The sequence below is a fragment of the Salmo salar genome, chromosome 16, assembly GCF_965601325.2.
Source record: "Salmo salar chromosome 16, fSalSal1, whole genome shotgun sequence".
Taxonomy (NCBI): Eukaryota; Metazoa; Chordata; class Actinopteri; order Salmoniformes; family Salmonidae; genus Salmo; species Salmo salar.
The window spans coordinates 69,415,911-69,439,240 of NC_138306.1; the positions used below are offsets into that span (position 1 = coordinate 69,415,911).

General features: G+C 42.9%; 1 protein-coding gene across 1 annotated transcript; it reads left to right on the top strand.

Annotated features, from left to right (window-relative positions):
- Positions 1 to 4,587: 4,587 nt before the first annotated feature.
- LOC106574434 (actin-related protein 3) lies at positions 4,588 to 18,870 on the top strand. Its single transcript, XM_014150321.3, has 12 exons — positions 4,588 to 4,794; positions 5,387 to 5,442; positions 11,722 to 11,846; positions 12,262 to 12,372; positions 12,458 to 12,553; positions 12,911 to 13,018; positions 13,308 to 13,451; positions 13,686 to 13,859; positions 15,943 to 16,035; positions 16,286 to 16,411; positions 16,584 to 16,667; positions 18,446 to 18,870. Exons 1-12 carry the CDS (start codon positions 4,751 to 4,753, stop codon positions 18,539 to 18,541), a joined length of 1,257 nt encoding a protein of 418 aa, XP_014005796.1. The 5' UTR covers positions 4,588 to 4,750; the 3' UTR covers positions 18,542 to 18,870.
- The last annotated feature ends 4,460 nt before the right edge of the window (positions 18,871 to 23,330 follow it).

The window sequence follows — 23,330 nt, forward strand, 5'->3', positions numbered from 1 at the left end:
CTGTATTTATTTGTCAGCTTTTCCTGATCCCATCCTAATGTCGACACAGTAAAGGAATGGTTTCTCCAACTGACTGGAGACTGGAGAGGACCATTTGGACAAGAAGAGAAAGCTGAGGGCTTTGGGAGGATACAGGGAGTGAGGGACCACCGACGTGAGCGATGGATGACTCTTCCTGGAGAGAAATAAGGCAATGTTCTATAAAGCTCAAGGATTGGATCTAGTGTAGCTGCTAGATGGTCCTCCATGATGGATCCAACTCTAAGCCCCAGAGCTCTCTCGGCTAATACATCTTCTTTATCAGTGGCCTTCCATTCAATGTGGTCATGGTGGAAGGGAATACAATCCTCCTTGGCTGGTTGATGGGAGGTAATTCAATGATATCATCTTTAAACAGAGCAGATCGGTGGAGATGGTTTTTGTGGGGGCTGCAGTAAACATAGTGACAAATCCAATTTTTTACATTTCAATAACTCTTTAACCACTACTCCTAAAACGTTCAAAACTGATTCTATCTAACCTGATGGCATAGACACACATTGCACACACTTTCTTTTTTGTCGATTTAAATTTCACACAATTTTAAAGAATTTATTAACATTTTTGAATTTCAACAGTTCTTTGGTCATGTGACCTACTGACTTCAAACAAGGTTCAGAATGTATAGTCGTGGCCAAAAGTTTTGAGAATGACACAAATATTAATTTCCACAAAGTTTGCTGCTTCAGTGTCTTTAGATATTTTTGTTAGATGTTACTATGGAATACTGAAGTATAATTACAAGCATTTCATAAGTGTCAAAGGCTTTTATTGACAATTACATGAAGTTGATGCAAAGAGTAGATATTTGCAGTGTTGACCCTTCTTTTTCAAGACCACTGCAATCCGCGCTGGCATGCTGTCAATTAACTTCTGGGCCACATCCTGACTGATGTCAGCCCATTCTTGCGTAATCAATGCTTGGAGTTTGTCAGAATTTGTGGGGTTTTGTTTGTCCACCCGCCTCTTGAGGATTGGCCACAAGTTCTCAATGGGATTAAGGTCTGGGGAGTTTCCTGGCCATGGACCCAAAATATCGATGTTTTTTCCCCCTAGCCACTTAGTTATCACTTTTGCCTTATGGCAAGGTGCTCCATCATGCCTGAAAAGGCATTGTCCGTCACCAAACTGTTCCTGGATGGTTGGGAGAAGTTGCTCTCGGAGGATGTGTTGGTATCATTCTTTATTCATGGCTGTGTTCTTAGGCAAAATGGTGAGTGAGCCCACTCCCTTGGCTGAGAAGCAACCCCACACATGATTGGTCTCAGGATGCTTTACTGTTGGCATGACACAGGACTGATGGTAGCACTCACCTTGTCTTCTCCGGACAAGCTTTTTTCCAGATGCCCCAATCAATCGGAAAGGGGATTCATCAGAGAAAAAAAACTTTATCCTAGTCCGCAGCAGTCCAATCCCTGTACCTTTTGCAGAATATCAGTCTGTCCCTGATGTTTTTCCTGGAGAGAAGTTGCTTCTTTGCTGCCCTTCTTGACACCAGGCCATCCTCCAAAAGTCTTCGCCTCACTGTGCGTGCAGATGCACTCACACCTGCCTGCTGCCATTCCTGAGCAAGCTCTGTACTGGTGGTGCCCCGATCCTGCGGCTGAATCAACTTTAGGAAACGTCCTGGAGCTTGCTGGGCTTTCTTGGGCGCCGTGAAGCCTTCTTCACAACAATTGAACCGCTCTCCTTGAAGTTCTTGATGATCTGATAAATGGTTGATTTAGGTGCAATTTTACTGGCAGCAATATCCTTGCCTGTGAAGCTCTTTTTGTGCAAAGCAATGATGACAGCATGTGTTTCCTTGCAGGTAACCATGGTTGACAGAGGAAGAACAATGATTCCAAGCACCACCCTCCTTTTGAAGCTTCCAGTCTGTTATTTGAACTCAATCAGCATGACAGAGTGATCTCCAGCCTTGTCCCCGTCAACACTCACACCTGTGTTAACGAGAGAATCACTGACATGATGTCAGCTGGTCCTTTTGTGGCGGGGCTGAAATGCAGTGGAAATGTTTTTTGGGGGGATTCAGTTCATTTGCATGGCAAATAGGGACTTTGCAATTAATTGCAATTCATCTGATCACTCGTCATAACATTCTGGAGTATATGCAAATTGCCATCATACAAACGGAGGCAGCAGACTTTGTGAAAATTAATATTTGTGTCATTCTCAAAACTTTTGGCCACGACGGTGCACTCAGTGGCCCTACATGTCACGTCCTGACCAGCAGAGGGAGTAATTGTATTAGTTTTGGTCAGGGCGTGGCAGAGGGTTTGTGTTGTGTATGCATTTCTATGGTCTGTCTAGTTTAGTTTTCTATGTTTAGGATTGGGTGTTGGACTCTCAATTGGAGGCAGGTGTTTCTAGTTGCCTCTGATTGAGAGTCCTATATAGAGGTGTGTGTTTGGTTTGGTTATTTTGTGGGTAGTTGTATTTGCACTGCTTGTAGTTATAGCCTGCAAATCTGTTAGCTGTCGTTCTTTGTTTGTTGTTTTTCCATGTTCGCTATAATAAATATAATTATGAGCACGCAACCCGCTGCGCCTTGGTCTCTACATTTCGACACCTGTGACACTACACATTGCACACCCTTTAGTTTGTCCATTTTCATCTCACACAATTTTATATGAATTTTTCAAAATGTAAAATTTCAATAGCTCCTTGGTCATGTGACCTACTGAATTCAAACAAGGTTGAGAATGTCCAATGACTACCCTACTATATTGCACACCCTTTAGTTTGTCCATTTTCATCTCACACATTTTTACATAAAATGTTTAAACATTCTAATTTCAATAGCTCCCTGGTCATATGACCTACTGGACTCAAACAAGGTTCAGAATGTACAATTGTGGGCCAACATATTGCACACCCTTTTGTTTGTCCATTTTCATCTCACACGATTTTAGATACATTTTTCAAAATTTCAATAGGTCCTTGGTCATGTGACCTACTGACTTCAAACAAGGTTCAGAAAGTCTACTGACTACCCTTCTATCTTGCACACCCTTTAGTTTGTCCATTTTCATCTCACACAATTTTGCATACATTTTTCAAACTTTATCATTTCAATATCTCCTTGGTAATGTGACCTACTGACCTCAAACTACTTTCAGAATGTGCACGGACTGGCGGAGACGGGCACTGTGAGCAACCGATTCCGGAGAAGCTGACGGGAGCCCCAGGGAGAGTTCTCTTTTCTTTGTAAAGGGCAGTGCGCCCTGGAATGGGTTCGCCCCAAGAGAGGGGCCCAAGCCCTGGAAAGCATTGCGGTTTTGGCAACATCTGGTGAGCTCTCCCTGGACCTTGAAAATCCGGGAGAGAGGGTGTAAATCTCATGCCGGGCCGTACCCATATCCGCAGCAGATCTCCAAGGTGAACAGCCTCTGGCATGTTATAACAATGTAGGTAAGGAAAGTTGGCAAAAAAGATCTGTAACTTCGGGATAAGGATTGGCTCTAAGGGCTGGGTCGGTCTGGCTGGGGTGCGAAGTGGGGCTCGAGCCGCCGCTGGGGGAGCAGTCGCTCCACCGCCCTCCTCTTGCCACCATTGGAAGGTCATTGTGCGGCCCATCTCGTGGTCTCTTGTGCGTGGTCTCGCAAAGGGCTGCATGCGGGGTTTTGTCGGGGTGCTGTCTGTCCGCGGGCCGGTTGGGGGTTGGGTCCGGCAACTCTGGACGCGCGCCGGGCCCTTCTCGTAGATCTCCCTAGCTACGGTGCTTGCCGGCCCCACACATTGTAGGTGGGGAGGTCTCCTCTACGCTCACTAGACTTGAGGCAGAGACTAAACTCATTGGCATTGCATGGATCTGGCTCATGCCCTATGAAGTGGGGAGAGGTATCTCCAGCTTGTCTGGGGAGGGAGGCCTATATCTGATGTGGGTAGTACCATCCATGCCCATTGTTTTGCTGCGGAACCATAAAACGGACGGAAGAAGCCTAGGTTCCCACTGGGCACGGATCACTGAATGTCAACTTGATGAAACGTACCCACATGTCACGGTCACAATTTTTCCAACATCATGACACTTATTTGGAATCTGTGGCTCAAGTGGTTTGAAAGCTATTGTCGAATATCCAACTTGAAACTGATTTTAACTCGGTCTCTGAAAATGATGGAAACTTTTGAGATGGTCTTGGGTGAAACTGATCACTAATGCAGTTTACTTCTAGGATAGAGAGAACAGATCTTGGTTTTCATGTTCACCCAAAAGGTCAACCTAACGCATTGATACAATGCATTTTAATGTCATTGGTGTCTATAGCGTCATGCAATGTTCAAAGAAGATATTATATTCAGATAGTCTACTGCACTCATATCAATCGTCACAGAATCCTGTCCGTGAATTGACTGAACACGGGTATTCTGCTGCTACTATACAAACTACCGGTACATTATAGAGAATAATTGTTTAATATGTTTACATTTCAATTAGAAAGTGTACATTCACCTCCCCTTCTGATAAGGTGCGATATTAGAAATGCTTTAACAAACGTTATGATCAGCGTCGCGTCAGCCGCTTTCAACTTCCGCATCAGGTGATTGCGGAAGTAACTTCACTCTGCGGGTTCAGGGTTCCGCCTCTAAACTAGCTAGCTAAATAAATGGTTATCCCTCTACCCAAAACAAACGACTTTCCTTTTTATAAGACCCACTGGAATAAAGCAGCAATTCATTATTGCAGTCTGCGGTAGATATTTAAGGAAACATGGCTGGACGTCTACCGGCTTGTGTAGTTGACTGTGGCACAGGGTACGTACCAAGTGTTAATGCTAATAACTAGCTAACTGATTGATTGGCTTTAGCTAGATGCACCCAGACAGGGCAGAAATGTTGGGCGTGCAAGGTAAACCAATCAAGATAGCTAGCTAGTCAGCAACAACCTTAATTTGCTTAATTTCGTTTAATCCACCCAGCAAGATAGCTAGTTAACCATTTTAGGCATTAGAAGATAGCTTGCTAGTAGCTAATTTCCATCAGGGTTCCCCACTCGTTAGACGTTACATTAGTGGTATGCATTGACTTTAACCTGTTACAGGAGTCTACGTAACTGTTTCAATTTATGGAAGCGTATAACTGGCCTAGTCCACAGACAGTCATGCCACCTTTTAGATTAGTGGTTTGTAACCTTTTTCGGTTACTGTACCACCAACTGAATTTTCACTGCTCGGACTGAGTACCCCTTATGTGCATTTTACCAGTAGGCCTATGGTCTCACGAGGCTTCTCAAGTACCCCCCTGTGGATGGCCAAGTACCCCCAGGTTGTGAACCACTGCTTTAGATCATGCATCATTAGAATCTATATAACCCACTGAACTTTCTCATGCAATGCTTTTGTTGTAGGTACACAAAGATTGGATATGCTGGAAACACAGAGCCACAGTTTATTGTTCCTTCATGTAAGTATTTCTGTATCATACATCAGCGGTTCCCCAAACTCGGTGCACATTTTGTTTTTCGCCCTAGCACTAAACAGCTGATTCAAATAATCAACTAATCATCAAGCTTTGATCATTTGAATCACCTGTGTAGTGTTAGGGCAAAAACCACCCCCTGTGGTCCCAAGGACCGAGTTTGGGAAACGCTGTCATCTTCTAATGATAATGTACCATGTTCATTCATATGTAGCCCTTGATCATGAGAATCAGTTCCTTTCCATTACGTACACATGAGTCATTGGACTGTACTGAGGAGATTTGTTAAGAGCCGCGATGCTCGGTCTGAACATTAACACGCATCGCTTGCAGTATGATTTTGGAAGCATAAGGACCTTATCTTTCATATCAGTCCATGTTACAGCGCTTGTTTATGGAAAACGGACAGAACAAGTGCTAAATGGCTATCTGTGTCTCCAAACACCTGCATCCTTACGTTCAATATGAGTCTGGTTGGGGAATCTGAGAGTGAGGAGAAAAAGCAAACAAACCACAATAGTCAACACAGCCAGCAAAGTAATTGGTCGACCACAGGCACATTTGAGCATTCTGTTCTATAAGGCAACCAAAAAGAAGGCACTGGCTTTTGTTGGCGACCCCCTCCCACCCTCAGTTCGAGAGGATTCCCTCTGTCCGGCACTTCAGAATGCCCTTGGCCAAGAAGAACGTGTTCAAACATTCATTCGTTCCTTGTGCTGTTTTACTACTAAATGCGAAGTAAATTGTATCGGTATATGTACTTATCTATCTAGTGCAGTTGAGACAGTGGTCGTTTGTGAGTGAATCTATTAATGTCCTCTATGTTAGTGTATGCAACATGATGGACTGACTCGTTTAAATGTGTATGATGTGAGAATGTACAGTTGAAGTCGGAAGTTTACATGCACCTTAGCCAAATACATTTAAACTCAGTTTTTCACAATTCCTGACACTTAATCCAAGTAAAAATTCCCTGTCTTAGGTCAGTTAGGATCACCACTTTATTTAAAGAATGTGAAATGTCAGAATAATAGTAGAGTGATTTATTTCAGATTTGATTTCTTTCATCACATTCCCAGTGTGTCAGAAGTTTATATACACTCAATTAGTATTTGATAGCATTGCCTTTTAACTTAGGTCAAATGTTTCGAGTAGCCTTCCACAAGCTTCCCACAATAAGTTGGGTGAATTTTGGCCCATTCCTCCTGACAGAGCCGGTGTAACTGAGTCAGGTTTGTAGGCCTCCTTGCTTTTTCAGTTCTGCCCACATATTTTCTATAGGATTGAGGTCAGGGCTTTGTGATGGCCACTCCAATACCTTGACTTTGTTGTCCTGAAGCCATTTTGCCACAACTTTGGAAGTATGCTTGGGGTCATTGTCCATTTGGAAGACCCATTTGCGACCAAGCTTTAACTTCCTGACTGATGTCTTGAGATGTTGCTTCAATATATCCACATAATTTTCCTGCCTCATGATGCAATCTATTTTGTGAAGTGCACCAGTCCCTCCTGCAGCAAAGCACCCCTACAACATGATGCTGCCACCCCTGTGCTTCACGGTTGGGATGGTGTTTTTCGGCTTGCAAGCCTCCCCCTTTTTCCTCCAAACATAACGATGGTCATTATGGCCAAACAGTTCTGTTCTTGTTTCATCAAACCAGAGGACATTTTTCCAAAAAGTGTGATCTTTGTCCCCATGTGCAGTTGCAAACCATAGTCTGGCTTTTTTTATGGCGGTTTTGGAGCAGTGGCTTCTTCCTTGCTGAGCGGCCTTTCAGGTTATGTCAATATAGGACTCGTTTTACTGTGGATATAGATACCTTTCTACCTGTTTCCTCCAGCATCTTCACAAGGTCCTTTGCTGTTGTTCTGGGATTGATTTTCACTTTTCACACCAAAGTACGTTCATCTCTAGGAGACAGAATGCGTCTCCTTCCTGAGCAGTATGATGGCTGCGTGGTCCCATGGTGTTTATACTTGCGTACTATTGTTTGTACAGATGAACGTGGTACCGTCAGGCATTTGGAAATTGCTCCAAAGGATGAACCAGACTTGTGGAGGTCTACAATTTTATATCTGAGGTCTTGGCAGATTTTCCCATGATGTCAAGCAAAGAGGCACCGAGTTGGAAGGTAGGCCTTGAAATACATCCACAGGTACACCTCCAATAGACTCAAATGACGTCAATTGTCATGGCTTCTAAAGCCACATCATTTTCTGGAATTTTCCAAGCTGTTTAAAGGCACAGTCAACTTAGTGTATGTAAACTTCTAAACCACTGGAATTGTGATACAGTTAAATAATCTGTCTGTAAACAATTGTTGGAAAATGACTTGTCATGCATAAAGTAGATGTCCTAACCGACTTGCCAAAACTATAGTTTGTTAACAAGAAATTTGTGGAGTGGTTGAAAAACTAGTTTTAATGACTCCAACCTACGTGTATGTAAACTTCCGACTTCAACTATATGTGATTATTTTAATGGAAGGTGATGCCAAAGTAAAATGTCCATCCTGGATCGACAAAGTTTTATTCTGTTATCAACGGAAGATGGATGCCACAAATGTGTTGTCACTGAAAATTACTGTCTGCTGCAACTGTGTTTAAAAGAGTGTACAGTGAGTGTGCATCTTGCATTTGTGAAATTATTTTGACGTGATATAAAAGTAGAGGGCTTTATGTTTCTCGAACCGTACCGCAATTGAGAACCGATTCACGTTTAGATGGTGTATTTGTCTGTTTTGGCTTCCAGAGCCAATTTACCCTTTAAAAAGAAAATCCTTGGTCTATTAGGAGTAACATTCGGCTCCTTTAGTCCATTATTTGGCTAACTCATAAGGCGGACATACTGTATGGTCATTAGTTAAATGAATCTGCTGAAAGCATTTTGGTATTGGTCCTTCCTGTTTTTCTTATCTGATTGGAGTGCTCAAAAGAAGTAGGCGAGCATGCCTAATTCAACAAATGTAAAACCACAAAGTTTGAAGTTGGCCGCCTTCCTCTAGCATTGAGTCATCCAGTGGACGCTAAATGGCAATGCCATCTTGTTAGAGGACCATAGACTAGTTATTCAGTGACAAATCCAAACCATTTTTTGGCTATTTTCAATCATCTTTGCCTATTCACTTGTTTTCAGTACTTGAAAGCTGTGCAGACACAGCTTGAAAGGAAGCTAGTCCAGCCTATATTGAGTGATATGGCTCCATAGCAGAAGTCCCCTTGTGCCCCTGCTGACTAGAATAACGGACAAGCTTGCCAAGGCCACCTGCCTGTGGACTTGAAGTAGCCAGTAGATAGATGACGTGCACTTTTAGAAGCCTGGACAGATGACAAGTAGGCCTAAACATTTAGAGGCTACAAGGAAGTAGTTGAAGGAGCAATGTTCATCGTCCGACAGTATAATAATAATATATATGCCATTTAGCAGACACTTATCAAAATCGACTTAGTCATGCGTGCATACATTTTACGTACGTGTGGGCCTGGGAAACCAAAGTGCTCTTGGTAAATCTCTCAACTTTGTCAATGAAGTCACATTATGCAGTTAGTTATATGCAGTTAGTTAAAGGCCCAATGCAGCTGTTTTTATATCAACGTCAAATCATTTCTGGGTACAATTTAAGTACCTTACTGTAATAGTTTTCCATAAAAATTGTTAAAAAGAAACAGAAATGGCTTTTAAGCAAAATATTATAATTCTCAAGCAATAATTTTGCTAGGACTGTTTGGGAGTAGTCTGAGTGGGGATGGAAAAAATAGCTGTTATTGGTGTAATTTATTTACCGTCTTGTGATGGTCACCAGGCAAGCCGTAACTCCACCCATGTAAAACCTGCTGATTAGAAGGTTCTGTATCGAATGTATTTTCAAATCAAAAGAGAATGATCGCTCTCTCCCAGAAGCTTAGCTGGTGCGTAAAACACGTAAATTCAGACAAAACAAAGGGGTGTAATGGGTTCGTACTCAGTTGTTGGATAAAGCTTACCTCATTTATGAAAGTAATTAAAAACCTAAAATAACTTATCTTGTTGAAAAATGGCATGTGTGACATTGATATTAGTCAAACATTTATTCCAGTGATAAAATTGACTAAAAAGCACAAGTAGGTTAAATTTGGTCATAAGGTCAGTATTGTCCAAAACAGAGTTTTGTGAGATTTGTGTTCAAGAGTTCGTCATGACTTAAGGGTTTGGTTTTGATTTCAACAATTCCCATTACCACGGGATAGATATCCAGTCGTATGGCAGAGCACAGACAGCGAGACAGACTTGCCCAGCAGCACAGAGGATCGGACTTTGTTTACATAAAACAACACGTCACAAAAATGTTTTACTTGAGAAATACTGCACCAAACACCTTAGCTAGATGTAAAACTGTGCGACTAAAAGCTCCTCGGCAAAAACGTCAAAAACGCCCCTACCAACTCGCCCAGAAGGTGTTCCGTTGTAATTTGTTGCTGGCAACAACAAGGGAGACTTTCAGCGTGGCAAGGGGATCAATGAACCCAACAACTTTAGGACACACTCGTGACTTGAATGATGCAATTCATGTTCCACATTCAAATAATAAAACGAACATGAAATTCCAAATAACAAATCCCCCCCCCCCCCCCCCCGCCAATTTACAAGATATAAACCTAATTTAATTTGGGAGGTATTCCATTTGTTACATGACAAGTTTTCATCTGATTTAAAACAATGCATGTAATTAGGCACGCCTCTCCATTCTTTTGTATGAAATTGCGCAAACTCCAAGCATATCGCTGCGTGTGGGATACCACTTCGCTCTGGAGCATGCAGCCTTGCTGGCTTGGTCAAAATGGCTATCAGAGGGTCTAAGTAAGCCCCTACACCCTCTAATTTTTACTCCCTCAGTTTTGAGACACTTGTGTATGTGGCGGAGGCACTCGTGAAGGCGCTAATGTAGGGACTATGGAAGGGGGGGATTTGGGATTTAGCATTAGATTCCCGCTAATTATCAAAATCCAGAGAAGAGCTATTCTACAACCACCTAAAAGGAAGGGATTCCCAAACCTTCCATAACAACGCTGCCACTTACAGAGAAATTAACCTAGAGAAGAGTCCCCTAAGCAAGCTGGTCCTGGGGCTCTGTTCACAAACACACCCCACAGAGCCCCAGGACAGCAACACAATTGGACTCAACCGAATCATGAAACAAAACGATAATTACTTGATACATTGGAAGGAAATTACAAAAAGAACTGAGCAAACTGGAATGCTATTTGGCCCTAAACAGGGAGTACACAGTGGCAGAATACCTGACCACTGTGACTCACCCAAATTTTAAGGAAAGCTTTGACTATGTAGAGACTCAGTGAGCATAGCCTTGCTATTGAGTGAGCACGCTGTAGGCAGACCTGGCTCCCAAGAGAAGCCAGGCTATGTGCACGCTGCCCACAAAATTAGATGGAAACTGAGCTGCACTTCCTAACCTCCTGCCAAATGTATGACCATATTAGAAAACAAATTCACTTTCGATAAACTCCCATATATATTGGGTGAAATACCACAGTGTGCCATCACAGCAGCAACATGTGTGACCTGTTGCCACAAGAAAAGGGCAACCACTGAAGAACAAACACCATTGTAAATACAACCCATATTTGTTTATTTATTTTCCCTTCTGTTCTTTAATTATTTGCACATTGTTATAACACTGTACATAGACATTTCAAATGACATAATATGGCTATATTCCTTTCAAACTTTTGTGAGTGTAATGTTCACTGTTCATTTTTAATTGTTTATCTAGTTCACTTGCTTCGGCAATGTAAACATATGTTTCCCATGCCAATAAAGCCCTTTGAATTGATTTGAATTTAATTGAATTCATTCTGACTATTTTGAGAAAGTGATACTGGCTTTATTCCTACGGTGTCTCATGGGGGACAAACATCAGTAACCGCCACATTGAACCACACCCTCATGACTGAAATCTTGTTTTTCGTAATGAGCAACCGAAAAACCCGTGCAGAGTCAGTGCGTTCAGTATCTCTTTAATAAAAGTGGTGGCTCTTTGTTTACTGACTTTACAAGACAAATCGAAGTAATAAGCCTGCCGCTCATTGAGTTTCCTCTTGTGTTTAGCATCAGCAGTTTGCGTTCCCTGTGCTTGATTTAATCAGCTCACCTGTGTAACATTGACTATCAGCACCCTCAAGTCATGTTGTTTCAATCAACAATGTCCTAACCATATGTAGGCTGGTACTAAGGATTTAATTGTGTCGAATCTTCCTAAACTTCAGGTATTGCCATCAAAGAGTCGGCCAAGGTTGGAGACCAAGCCCAGCGCAGGATGACGAAGGGGGTGGACGATCTGGACTTTTACATCGGTGACGAGGCAATAGACAAACCAAATTATGCAACAAAGGTACATTGCATTTTCCAGTGATGGAGGTCTACTTAAAGGGGAAGTCTGCAGTTGATACATACGGTTTTGGACTGATGGCATATTTTTTGGGCTCAACTGGCATATCCCATCAGAACCGAAAATGTAATATTGTTTTACTCCAATGTTTGTAAACAAAACATGGTGAAAACTACAATGTTAGATGGTCAGTCTTTGCAACCATATCTCTCTCTATGCATTTTAGAGGTGTTAAATTTCTTCAGCCCCATTAGTCCGTTTTTTTCCCCTCGAAAACAACAGTGTCGGGGAGTTCGCTTTGTTATTGCCCCTTTAAAGTTTAAATGTAAAGTCATGCTGAATACTTGTTAGAACTGAATAGCCTCATGGAAAAAATTATGTTGTGTGTGTGTGTGTGTGGTTGTTCCCCTTGTAACAGTGGCCCATTCGTCATGGGATCGTGGATGACTGGGATCTCATGGAGAGGTTCATGGAACAGGTCATCTTCAAGTATCTGCGGGCAGAGCCCGAGGACCACTACTTCCTCTTGGTACGATCCTAACATGCACGTTAGTGTGGAAAGTATGCTACCTAGTAGCAGGGACCTATGGGATTTGTGCTTTTCTTTTCCACAGACAGAGCCTCCTCTGAATACCCCTGAAAACCGAGAGTACACAGCAGAGATTATGTTTGAGTCCTTCAACGTTCCAGGTCTTTACATCGCTGTACAGGTAAATCCTCTCTACGTTCTTGGTTGGTTCTATGTAATCTCTTCCCTGCACCTCTTCATGTTCAAGGGTCAAGTCAAACTTGATTTTGAGTGCATTATCACAACTCTCAACACACTTCACAGAGGAAATGAGGGTGTCCGTGAAACCTCTGGGTGGATCTCAATTCTGGGTCCCTTTTCAAAAAAGGAGTGGGAGTGCTGATCTAGGTTCAGATCTCCCCTGACTATATATAATTGTATTGATTGGGATCTAAAAGTCTAAACTGATCCTAGATTAGCACTCCTGATCTGAGACTCTTTGCGAATACGGTTTGTCATCATTAGTGGAAAGTGGCACGGTCTGTGTTTTCCTCCTCAGGCGGTCCTGGCGCTGGCAGCCTCATGGACTTCCAGACAATTGGGTGAGAGGACCCTGACGGGGACGGTGATTGACAGCGGTGATGGGGTCACCCACGTCATCCCAGTGGTGGGTACATTCGTTCGATCAACATTCCATATAGTCTTTACTAGAACTGGGTCATGTTTTAGTAGGTAGCAAACGTTTTGAAACAAAGTGAAACGGGGAGGTACTTCCTGAACTTGTCCAACAAGAACACATTTTCTTAATCTGCTGCAAAAGTTTGGAACAGTGTGCCCTACTGAACACTACTCGGATGTATTCTACCTATATACTATTGCTAACACATACATGGTAACATTACATTCCTGTATGAGCGATAATAGATTGTTGTCAATTGGTGTTTGTTTTCTTCCAGGCGGAAGGCTACGTCATCGGTAGCTGTATAAAGCACATCCCCATCGCTGGTCGAGACATCACCTACTTCACCCAGCAGCTGCTGAGAGAGCGGGAGGTGGGCATCCCACCAGAGCAGTCATTAGAAACAGCCAAAGCCATCAAGGTACCAGCACATTTATACATTTTTTTGTTCCCTGCACAAACCAAAGGAATTATTACATGTAATATTTGTGAGCATTTCTCAGGTTCAACAGCAGAGGTCAGTATTGCTGCACCATTGACTAGAGATGTACAGTCACAGATCATGACTCCTTGTTAACTCTTTGGCATCTACCCAGTGTCTTATGTACGCTTGGTTATGACTTACAATTGATAATGATTCCATATTGTGTTCCAGGAAAGGTTCAGTTATGTCTGCCCTGACCTGGTGAAAGAGTTCAACAAGTACGATACGGATGGCTCTAAGTGGATCAAGCAGTACACGGGCATCAACTCCATCAGCAAGAAGGAGTTTACCATCGACGTGGGCTACGAGCGCTTCCTCGGCCCTGAGATCTTCTTCCACCCAGAGGTATGATCCCATTGATTTTCAATATATATTGTTGTGCTTGTGTTATGTAATGTATTGTATCTAGTGCTGAGCGATTAGTGCTTTATGTTTTAATAATCTAACCAAAATCACAGATTTCGGTTTCAATATTTTTTTGGAAACATGAAATGCATTGTGCATTAAGTGGGTTGAATACTGTAACAACACAGAATAAAACAATAAAAGTCTCATGATGGTAGTGACTGCCCATTACTGCTTATCACTTATAACCATTTATTTAGTCACTTTACATTAATAAAATATTTCAGTTGTTGTGTATATTACATTTGTTTTATTTGATTACTTTATTATTTCATTCCAAGTCATCATCACTTTAGAGCTGCTCCCTATGCTGTCTGACAAAATCACAATTTTGTAGTTCTTCAAAGTAAATAAGGCATACTTTTATGACTGCTGAATTCCAACTGTCAAACACTTAGATCATGTATATTCAGGTAGAGATACCTTTGTGTGTGTATATATATATATATATATATATATATATATATGTATATATATATATGTATATGTGGACACCCCTTCAAATGAGTGGATTCGGCTATTTCAGCCACACCCGTTGCTGACATGTAATTGAGCACACAGCCATGCCATCTCCATAGACAAACATTGGCAGTAGAACGGTCTTACTGCAGAGCTCAGGGACTTTCAACGTGGCACCCTCATAGGATGCCACCTTTCCAACTAGTCAGGTTGTCAAATTTCTGCCCCCCTGCTAGAGCTGTGCCGGTCAACTGTAAGTGCTGTTATTGAGAAGTGGAAACATCTAAGAGCAACAACGGCTCAGCCGCGAAGTGGTAGGCCACACAAGTTCACAGAACGGGACCGCCAAGTGCTGAAGCGCATAGCTCGTAAAAATCATCTGTCCTCGGTTTCAACACTCACTATCGAGTTCCAAACTGCCTCTGGAAGCAACGTCAGCACAATAACCGTTTTTTTCAGGAGCTTCATGAAATGGGTTTTGATAGCCCAGCAACCGCACACAAGCCTAAGATCACCATGCGCAATGCCAAGCGTCAGCTGGAATAGTGTATAGCTCGCCGCCATTGGACTCTGGAGCAGTGGAAATTTGTTCTCTGGAGTGATGAATCACGCTTCACCATCTGGCAGTCCGAATCTGTGTTTGGCGGATGCCAGGAAAACGCTACCTGCCTGAATGCAAAGGTCTGGGGCTGTTTTTCATGGTTCGGGCTAGGCCCCATAGTTCCAGTGAAGGGAAATCGTAATGCTACAGCATACAAAGACATTCTAGACGATTCTGTGCTTCCAACTTTGTGGCAACAGTTTGGGGAAGGCCCTTTCCTGTTTCAGCATGACAATAGCCCCGTGCACAAAGCGAGGTGCATACAGATTTTTTTTTTTGTTGAGATTGGTGTGGAAGAACTTGACTGGCCTGCACAGAGCCCTGACCTCAACCCCATTGAACACCTTTGCGATGAATTGGAACGCTGACTACGAGCCAGGCCTAATCACCCAACATCAGTGCCCGACCTCACTAACGCTCTTGTGGCTGAATGGAAGCCAGTCCCCGCAGCAATGTTCCAACATCTAGTGGAAAGCATTCCCAGAAGAGTGGAGACTGTTATAGCAGCGAAGGGGGGACCAACTCCATATTAATGCCTATGATTTTGGATTGAGATGTTTGACGGGCAGGTGTCATATGATGTACCCCGCAGAGTAACATCTGCTCTCTATATCACCTCACGACCACTCTTTCTTCTCTGTTCAGTAGCAGGCATAAAATAAACAGACTGGACAAGTAGAGGCACAATGGATTATGGTCATTGTAGCTAATTACCATGTTTTTATGCGCTAAACTATGTAGAATATTGGCCTGTTGGAAGCTACAACTCCCTACTACATTGCACAGTTCAGGCTGGATCTCTTATCTCTAGAGAAACTGAGATGTGCGGCATTGAGCTCACAGAAAAAAAACTGAACAAAGTGGAATTCAAATAATTGAACTGACATTTCTGTTAATCACTCAGCTCTAATTGTATCATAACATTGGTTGTACTGTATGTGTTGTGCTTTTCTCCTCCCCCAGTTTGCCAACCCTGACTTCACCCAGCCCATCTCAGAGGTTGTTGATGAGGTCATTCAGAACTGCCCTATTGACGTCAGACGTCCCCTCTATAAGGTACGTCTGTGGAGTTCAAGTTTGTTTTATTTCATTCACATGACGGGCGACAAGAACATTGTGTTTGACAATAGAAAAGCAGTCCTCATGATTTACTGAAACATAAACTTATGCCAGATACTGAGACTTGTCTCCATCCAGAAGTTAGGAGATTAAGTATGATGATGAAATGTGTTCTACTTTCTTAATGATCTATTCAGGAGTATGTCGAGGTTCCAAGTGTCTATTTACCTTGTCTGTTGCTATGCAGAACATCGTGCTCTCTGGAGGCTCCACTATGTTCAGAGATTTTGGCCGTCGTCTGCAGAGGGACCTGAAAAGGACAGTGGACGGCAGACTGAAACTCAGTGAGGAACTGAGCGGTGGCAAGTTGAAGGTGAGAACCGATTTACATTTGACCTAGTCAGCTGATGTACTCTATAGGGATGCTACAGCTTTATGGGTGTTGTGGCTCCTAAAATGTTCAAAATGATGTCATATTTTGCATTTCCAGCATAATCATTGGTGTTATTGGCTCAATGATGACATGTTTCATGTTTTCTTGTCAGCCCAAACCCATCGACGTGCAAGTCATCACTCACCACATGCAGAGATATGCTGTTTGGTTCGGCGGGTCTATGTTGGCATCAACTGTGAGTTCTAAAACTTAGAGGGATCTTTGTCTGTTAACTCATGTTACTATCAGAGATGTATATATACTGCTCAAAAAAATAAAGGGAACACTTAAACAACACATCCTAGATCTGAATGAAAAAAATAATCTTATTAAATACTTTTTTCTTTACATAGTTGAATGTGCTGACAAGAAAATCACACAAAAATAATCAATGGAAATCCAATTTATCAACCCATGGAGGTCTGGATTTGGAGTCACACTCAAAATTAAAGTGGAAAACCACACTACAGGCTGATCCAACTTTGATGTAATGTCCTTAAAACAAGTCAAAATGAGGCTCAGTAGTGTGTGGGGCCGCCACGTGCCTGTATGACCTGCCTACAACGCCTGGGCATGCTCCTGATGAGGTGGTGGATGGTCTCCTGAGGGATCTCCTCCGAGACCTGGACTAAAGCATCCGCCAACTCCTGGACAGTCTGTGGTGCAACGTGGCGTTGGTGGATGGAGCGAGACATGATGTCCCAGATGTGCTCAATTGGATTCAGGTCTGGGGAACGGGCGGGCCAGTCCATAGCATCAATGCCTTCCTCTTGCAGGAACTGCTGACACACTCCAGCCACATGAGGTCTAGCATTGTCTTGCATAAGGAGGAACCCAGGGCCAACCGCACCAGCATATGGTCTCACAAAGGGTCTGAGGATCTCATCTCGGTACCTAATGGCAGTCAGGCTACCTCTGGCGAGCACATGGAGGGCTGTGCGGCCCCCCAAAGAAATGCCACCCCACACCATGACTGACCCACCGCCAAACCGGTCATGCTGGAGGATGTTGCAGGCAGCAGAACGTTCTCCACGGCGTCTCCAGACTCTGTCACATCTGTCACTTGCTCAGTGTGAACCTGCTTTCATCTGTGAAGAGCACAGGGCGCCAGTGGCGAATTTGCCAATCTTGGTGTTCTCTGGCAAATGCCAAATGTCCTGCACGGTGGTGGGCTGTAAGCACAACCCCCACCTGTGGACGTCGGGCCCTCATACCACCCTCATGGAGTCTGTTTCTGACCGTTTGAGCAGACACATGCACATTTGTGGCCTGCTGGATGTCATTTTGCAGGGCTCTGGCAGCGCTTCTCCTGCTCCTCCTTGCACAAAGGCGGAGGTAGCGGTCCTGCTGCTGGGTTGTTGCCCTCCTACGGCCTCCTCCACGTCTCCTGATGTACTGGCCTGTCTCCTGGTAGCGCCTCCATGCTCTGGACACTACGCTGACAGACACAGCAAACCTTCTTGCCACAGCTCGCATTGATGTGCCATCCTGGATGAGCTGCACTACCTGAGCCACTTGTGTGGGTTGTAGAATCCGTCTCATGCTACCACTAGAGTGAAAGCACCGCCAGCATTCAAAAGTGACCAAAACATCAGCCAGGAAGCATAGGAACTGAGAAGTGGTCTGTGGTCCCCACCTGCAGAACCACTCCTTTATTGGGGGTGTCTTGCTAATTGCCTATAATTTCCCCCTGTTGTCTATTCCATTTGCACAACAGCATGTGAAATGTATAGTCAATCAGTGTTGCTTCCTAAGTGGACAGTTTGATTTCACAGAAGTGTGATTGACTTGGAGTTACATTGTGTTGTTTAAGTGTTCCCTTTATTTTTTTGAGCAGTGTATATTCTACTGATGTAAAAGCTAAAGACAGACAGTTGAAGGCTTTGTTAGCCTTGGTTAGAATATAAAATAGGAAACTTGAAAGGAAAAGTGTACACCAACAAATAATAACGGTCATATCTACTCTTTCCTCAGCCGGAGTTTTACCAAGTGTGCCACACCAAAAAAGACTATGAGGAGATCGGGCCGAGCATCTGCCGCCATAACCCTGTCTTCGGGGTCATGTCTTAAAAAGGACTTCCCTCGGTTATCACTGGAGCTTGCAGAATGCAGTGGACGGACAGAGGCAGAGTGGCATTACTGCACTACAGTCGCTGCTTAATCCAGCCTATTTCCATGGCTACGGTTAAAGACAAAATACAGGAAGAGTGACTAGATTCTATTCCTATGGAGAATGACTCATTTATCAACTGCAGACCAAACTATCAGGCTGACAAACGGGGGTGAATATCTATGTAAAAGAGAAGGAAATGGTGTCTTAAAGCCAAATGCATTTTCAGAGCAATTGTGTGGACACAAAATAATGTGCAAGATAATAAAGTCGACTCATGTATGATTAAGTATGTGCCCGACGTATGTTGTTATTATTATGGTATCTACACATACAGCAATTAAGTATAGTTGGATTATGTTTAGTCAATAGCTCTTTTTTTCAAATGTACTTCTGAGTGTTCAAGGGTAGAGCTTGTTTATATTTCATATTATTGAGTTTTTATATATACACACACTACCGTTCAAAAGTTTGGGGTCACTTAGAAATGTTCTTGTTTTGAAACAAATTATTATTTTTTTCCATTAAAATGACATCAAATTGATCAGAAATACAGTGTAGACATTGTTAATGTTGTAAATGACTATTGTAGCTGGAAATGGCAGATTTTGAATGGAATATCTACATAGGCGGTCCGTACAGAGGTCCATTATCAGCATCCAACACTCCTGTGTTCCAATGTCATGTTGTGTTAGCTAATTGAAGTTTATCATTTTAAAAGGCTAATTGATCATTAGAAAAGCCCTTTGCAACAGTCTTCCCTGTGGCTCAGTTCGGTAGAGCATGGTGTTTGCAACACCAGCATGGTGTGTGTAACGCCAGGGTTGTGGGTTCAATTCCCACGGGGGGCCAGTACAAAAAAAATATATAAAAAAAATGCATGAAATGTATGCATTCACTACTGTAAGTCGCTCTGGATAAGAGCGTCTGCTAAATGACTAAAATGTAATGTTAGCATAGCTGAAAACTGTTGTGCTGATTAAAGAAGCAATAAAACTGGCCATCTTTAGACTAGTTGAGCATCTGGAGCATCGCCATTTGTGGGTTCGATTACAGGCTTAAAATGGCCAGAAACAAAGACTTTCTTAAACTCGTCAGTCTGTTCTTGTTCTGAGAAATCAAGGCTATTCCATGCGAGAATTGCCAAGAAACTGAAGATCTCATACAACGCTGTGTCCCTTCACAGAACAGCGCAAACTGGCTCTAACCAGAATAGAAAGAGTGGGAGGCCCCGGTGCAAAACTGAGCAGCACGACATGTACATTAGAGTGTCTAGTTTGAGAAACAGACGCCTCACAAGTCACTATCAGCTTCATTAAGTAGTTCCCGCAAAACACCAGTCTCAACGTCAACAGTGAAGAAGCGACTCCGGGATGGGGGTTGCAAAGAAAAAGCCATCTCTCAGAATGGCCAATAAAAAATTAAGATGGGCAAAAGAACACAGACACTGGACAGAGGAACTCTGCCTAGAAGGCCAGCTTCCATGTAGATATTCCATTCAAAATCAGCCGTTGTCAGCTACGATAGTCATTTACAACATTCACAATGTCTACACTGTATTTCTGACCAATTTGATGCTATTTTAATGGACAAAAAATGTGCTTTTCTTTCAAAAACAAGGAAATTTCTACGTGACCCCAGACTTTTGAACGGTTGTGTGTGTGTGTATATATATATGAATACTTTTTTGGGGGCCAGAACCCATAACTACCCATGTAATATTGACAGTGGTTTTATTATCTCAAACTATAACGTAGTCTTACCATCCACAGTTTTTTTGTTTTGTTGTGTGGTCGCTTCGTGGATTGGTTTGGAATAATCCATGAATCCCTGAATCATACAATATCTTCACAAAAAAAGTGACATTATCAGTTAAATTGAAATGACTGTTAGACCATCATTGCTGTCGAGGGTCTCGTGTATTTGACCATGTACCAAATCTGTGGATTTCAACGCCAACCCACATTCCAATAAAGGCAGACAGATATTTCTATAAATGTGTCTCGATGGTTATGACCTGAAAGGACTATTTTAATGGTACAGTAAGTGTATTAAGTCTAGAAAGTGCTTTTGTTATGTTACTTTCAAACCAAGGTGAATGAACAATGCAGTTAACATGAAGAGTAAATGATATTCAGCAATCTTAGTAGGACAATGGAATATTTCTTCAGTATCCCCCCCCCCAACATATTTCAGGGAGTGTCTTCATCAGGAATTAACATAAAAAAGACAAATGAGTTGTATATACCAAAGATGGTGGATAAATAAAGATATGGCTGTTTACCATTTAAAATCAAGGTTCCTGTCTGTATGTGGGTGTTCTCTCTCATGTGAGCATGCTTTCCCGCATGAGCTCATGGTTCCTCCATATAGGTCGTGTTCCCCTGCTCAGACATTGCATGCATAAACCAATGGTTGTGTGCCGCTCATAGACTGTGTCATCAACTAACAGATTGCGATAACGTGTTTAGCTCATAGCTGATACTTAAATTAACTATCCAGTTGTTTTTAGATCTGGTATGTGTCAGCAACGCCTGGGCAGAGGAATGCCCAATCTCTGGCATGCTCATGCAAGAGAGGGAACTCCCACTTACACAGGCGGGACTTGTTTCAATGGAAACTGCCCAATAACATTCAAATCACTGCAATATTACTGTCTGACCACTGCATTTCAAAAAGAGGGCTCACAATTTTAGCCAATCGCCACACTTTTACAGACGAAAATGGTTCAATCAAGCCATATTTTTCCCTCACCAGTGCATTTTCGTGACACATTGGACAGGAGTCACTGCAAAATGTCAGAATTGCCAGAGCAAATCAATCATTTTTGCCCGCAACTATCACAAAAAAGCACCAATATTGCTGCTTTCATAACCAACTGGAGATGGTAGTTAGTTGTAAATACCGGTTTGATGTATTTACGTGCTTGAACTAGTTGAGAAACGTTGATTGGCTAATGGCCAACCAGCTGCGTCAACCATAAACGAAAAGTACAGCTACAGTATCATGCTTGTAAAGAAATTGTAGTGTTCAAAAACCATATTAATAGATTGCTTTTTGTAAATAATGTTTTGTTGTTACATTTAACTGCTGAAAATGCTGTTATCGAGGTCCTTTTCTTAGTAGTTGACGTCTGAGGTCAGCATGTGGGAGAAGTTGGTGCTCAGGAATGATGGTGGTTCCAAGACAACTGGAAACTCCCCCCAAAAAAGACGGTGAAATCATGACATCAGTGATCTTCCGGTTGTAAAGTTGGAGCTTCCGAGTTGACCGCTCATGATAAAGGTGCTGGAATTCCATTGATGACTGCTCAAAACAATTTTTCCCAGTCAGAGCTAGTTTTTTCCCAAGTTCCCAGTTGTCTTGAAGTCCGAAGTCAGAGATTTCCGAGTTCCAAGATCTGAGTAGCCAGTTGTTATGAACGCGGCGTCATAGACGTGTCTCCCACTTGTAATTACGAATTGGAGGGGTGTTCAAGTGGATTTTTCCCAGTCGTATGTGGTAATACCACCTTCATGCTTGGTTAAGATCACAGCATAAGTAAAACATTTTTTTACCATTGAGTCAATTTTAAGCTTGTCTTATAATGATGGTTGATTAGCCTAGGTGGGAGTCATGGGTAACTGCAATTCAACATGGCTCCCGGAACATGAGTATGTCAACATAAATGGACGGATGGACGGGTCTCTTCTTTGCTTTTCTGAAACATGGTTCTCGGACAAGATACGATGGATTCTCCATTCACCAGACGGACAGGACAGTGGAGTCAGGGACATCTAGGGGGGAGACATCAACACCAACTGGTATGCTAACTCCAGCGCGGTGGAAGTGTCGACCCACTGTTAACCTGTCTTGGAATATCTGATGGTCAAATGCCGACCCTTTTACCTCCCGAGGGAGATTTCAGCTGTCATTGTGACTGTTGTATACATTCCACCTCAGTACAAGAAAAATAACAAGCTGGCACTTAACGAACTGTACAAGGCTATAACAAGCAAGAAACTCTTCATCCAGAGGCTGCTTTTCTGGTTGCCGGCGATTTTAATTCCGCGTCACTAATACACGGGATGCCCAACTTCCATCAACACGTCTCCAATGCCACTAGGGGCGATAAAGTCCTACAACTGTTATTCTACCCACAAGCCAGCATACAAGGCCTTCCCACGTCGGCCATTTGGCAAATTAGATCATGACTCCGTACTCCTGATTCCTGTTTACAAGCAGAAATCAAACTGGATGTACCCGTGACTCGTGCCGTTGAAAATGGTCACCAGAATCAGAGATTGTGCTACAGGACTGCTTTGCTAGCACTGATTTGAATATGTTTTGAGACTCCACTAACCGACTCTGTCACCGGCTTCATTAGAAAATGTATCGGCGATGTTGTCCCAACGGTGAGGGTTCGCTGCTTCCCCAATTAAAAGCCCTGGATTAACACAGAGGTTGGCGCTAAACTAAAGGACAGTGCTACCGCACACAGAGCTATCATAGACAACTCTGAGGCCATGGCAGAGGACAGGAAAAAGTACAAGAAGTCCCGCTATAACCTCCACAGAGTCATCAAATGAGCAAAAGGAAATTATAGGAATAAGGTGTAATCATACTACCCAGGCTCCGACGCCCGCCACATGTGGCAGGGACTACAGTCCATTATGGATGACAAAGGAAGACCCAACCGTGATCTGCCCAACGATGCCTCTTTACCAGACGAACTCCATGTTTTTTATGCATGTTTTGACAACAACATCG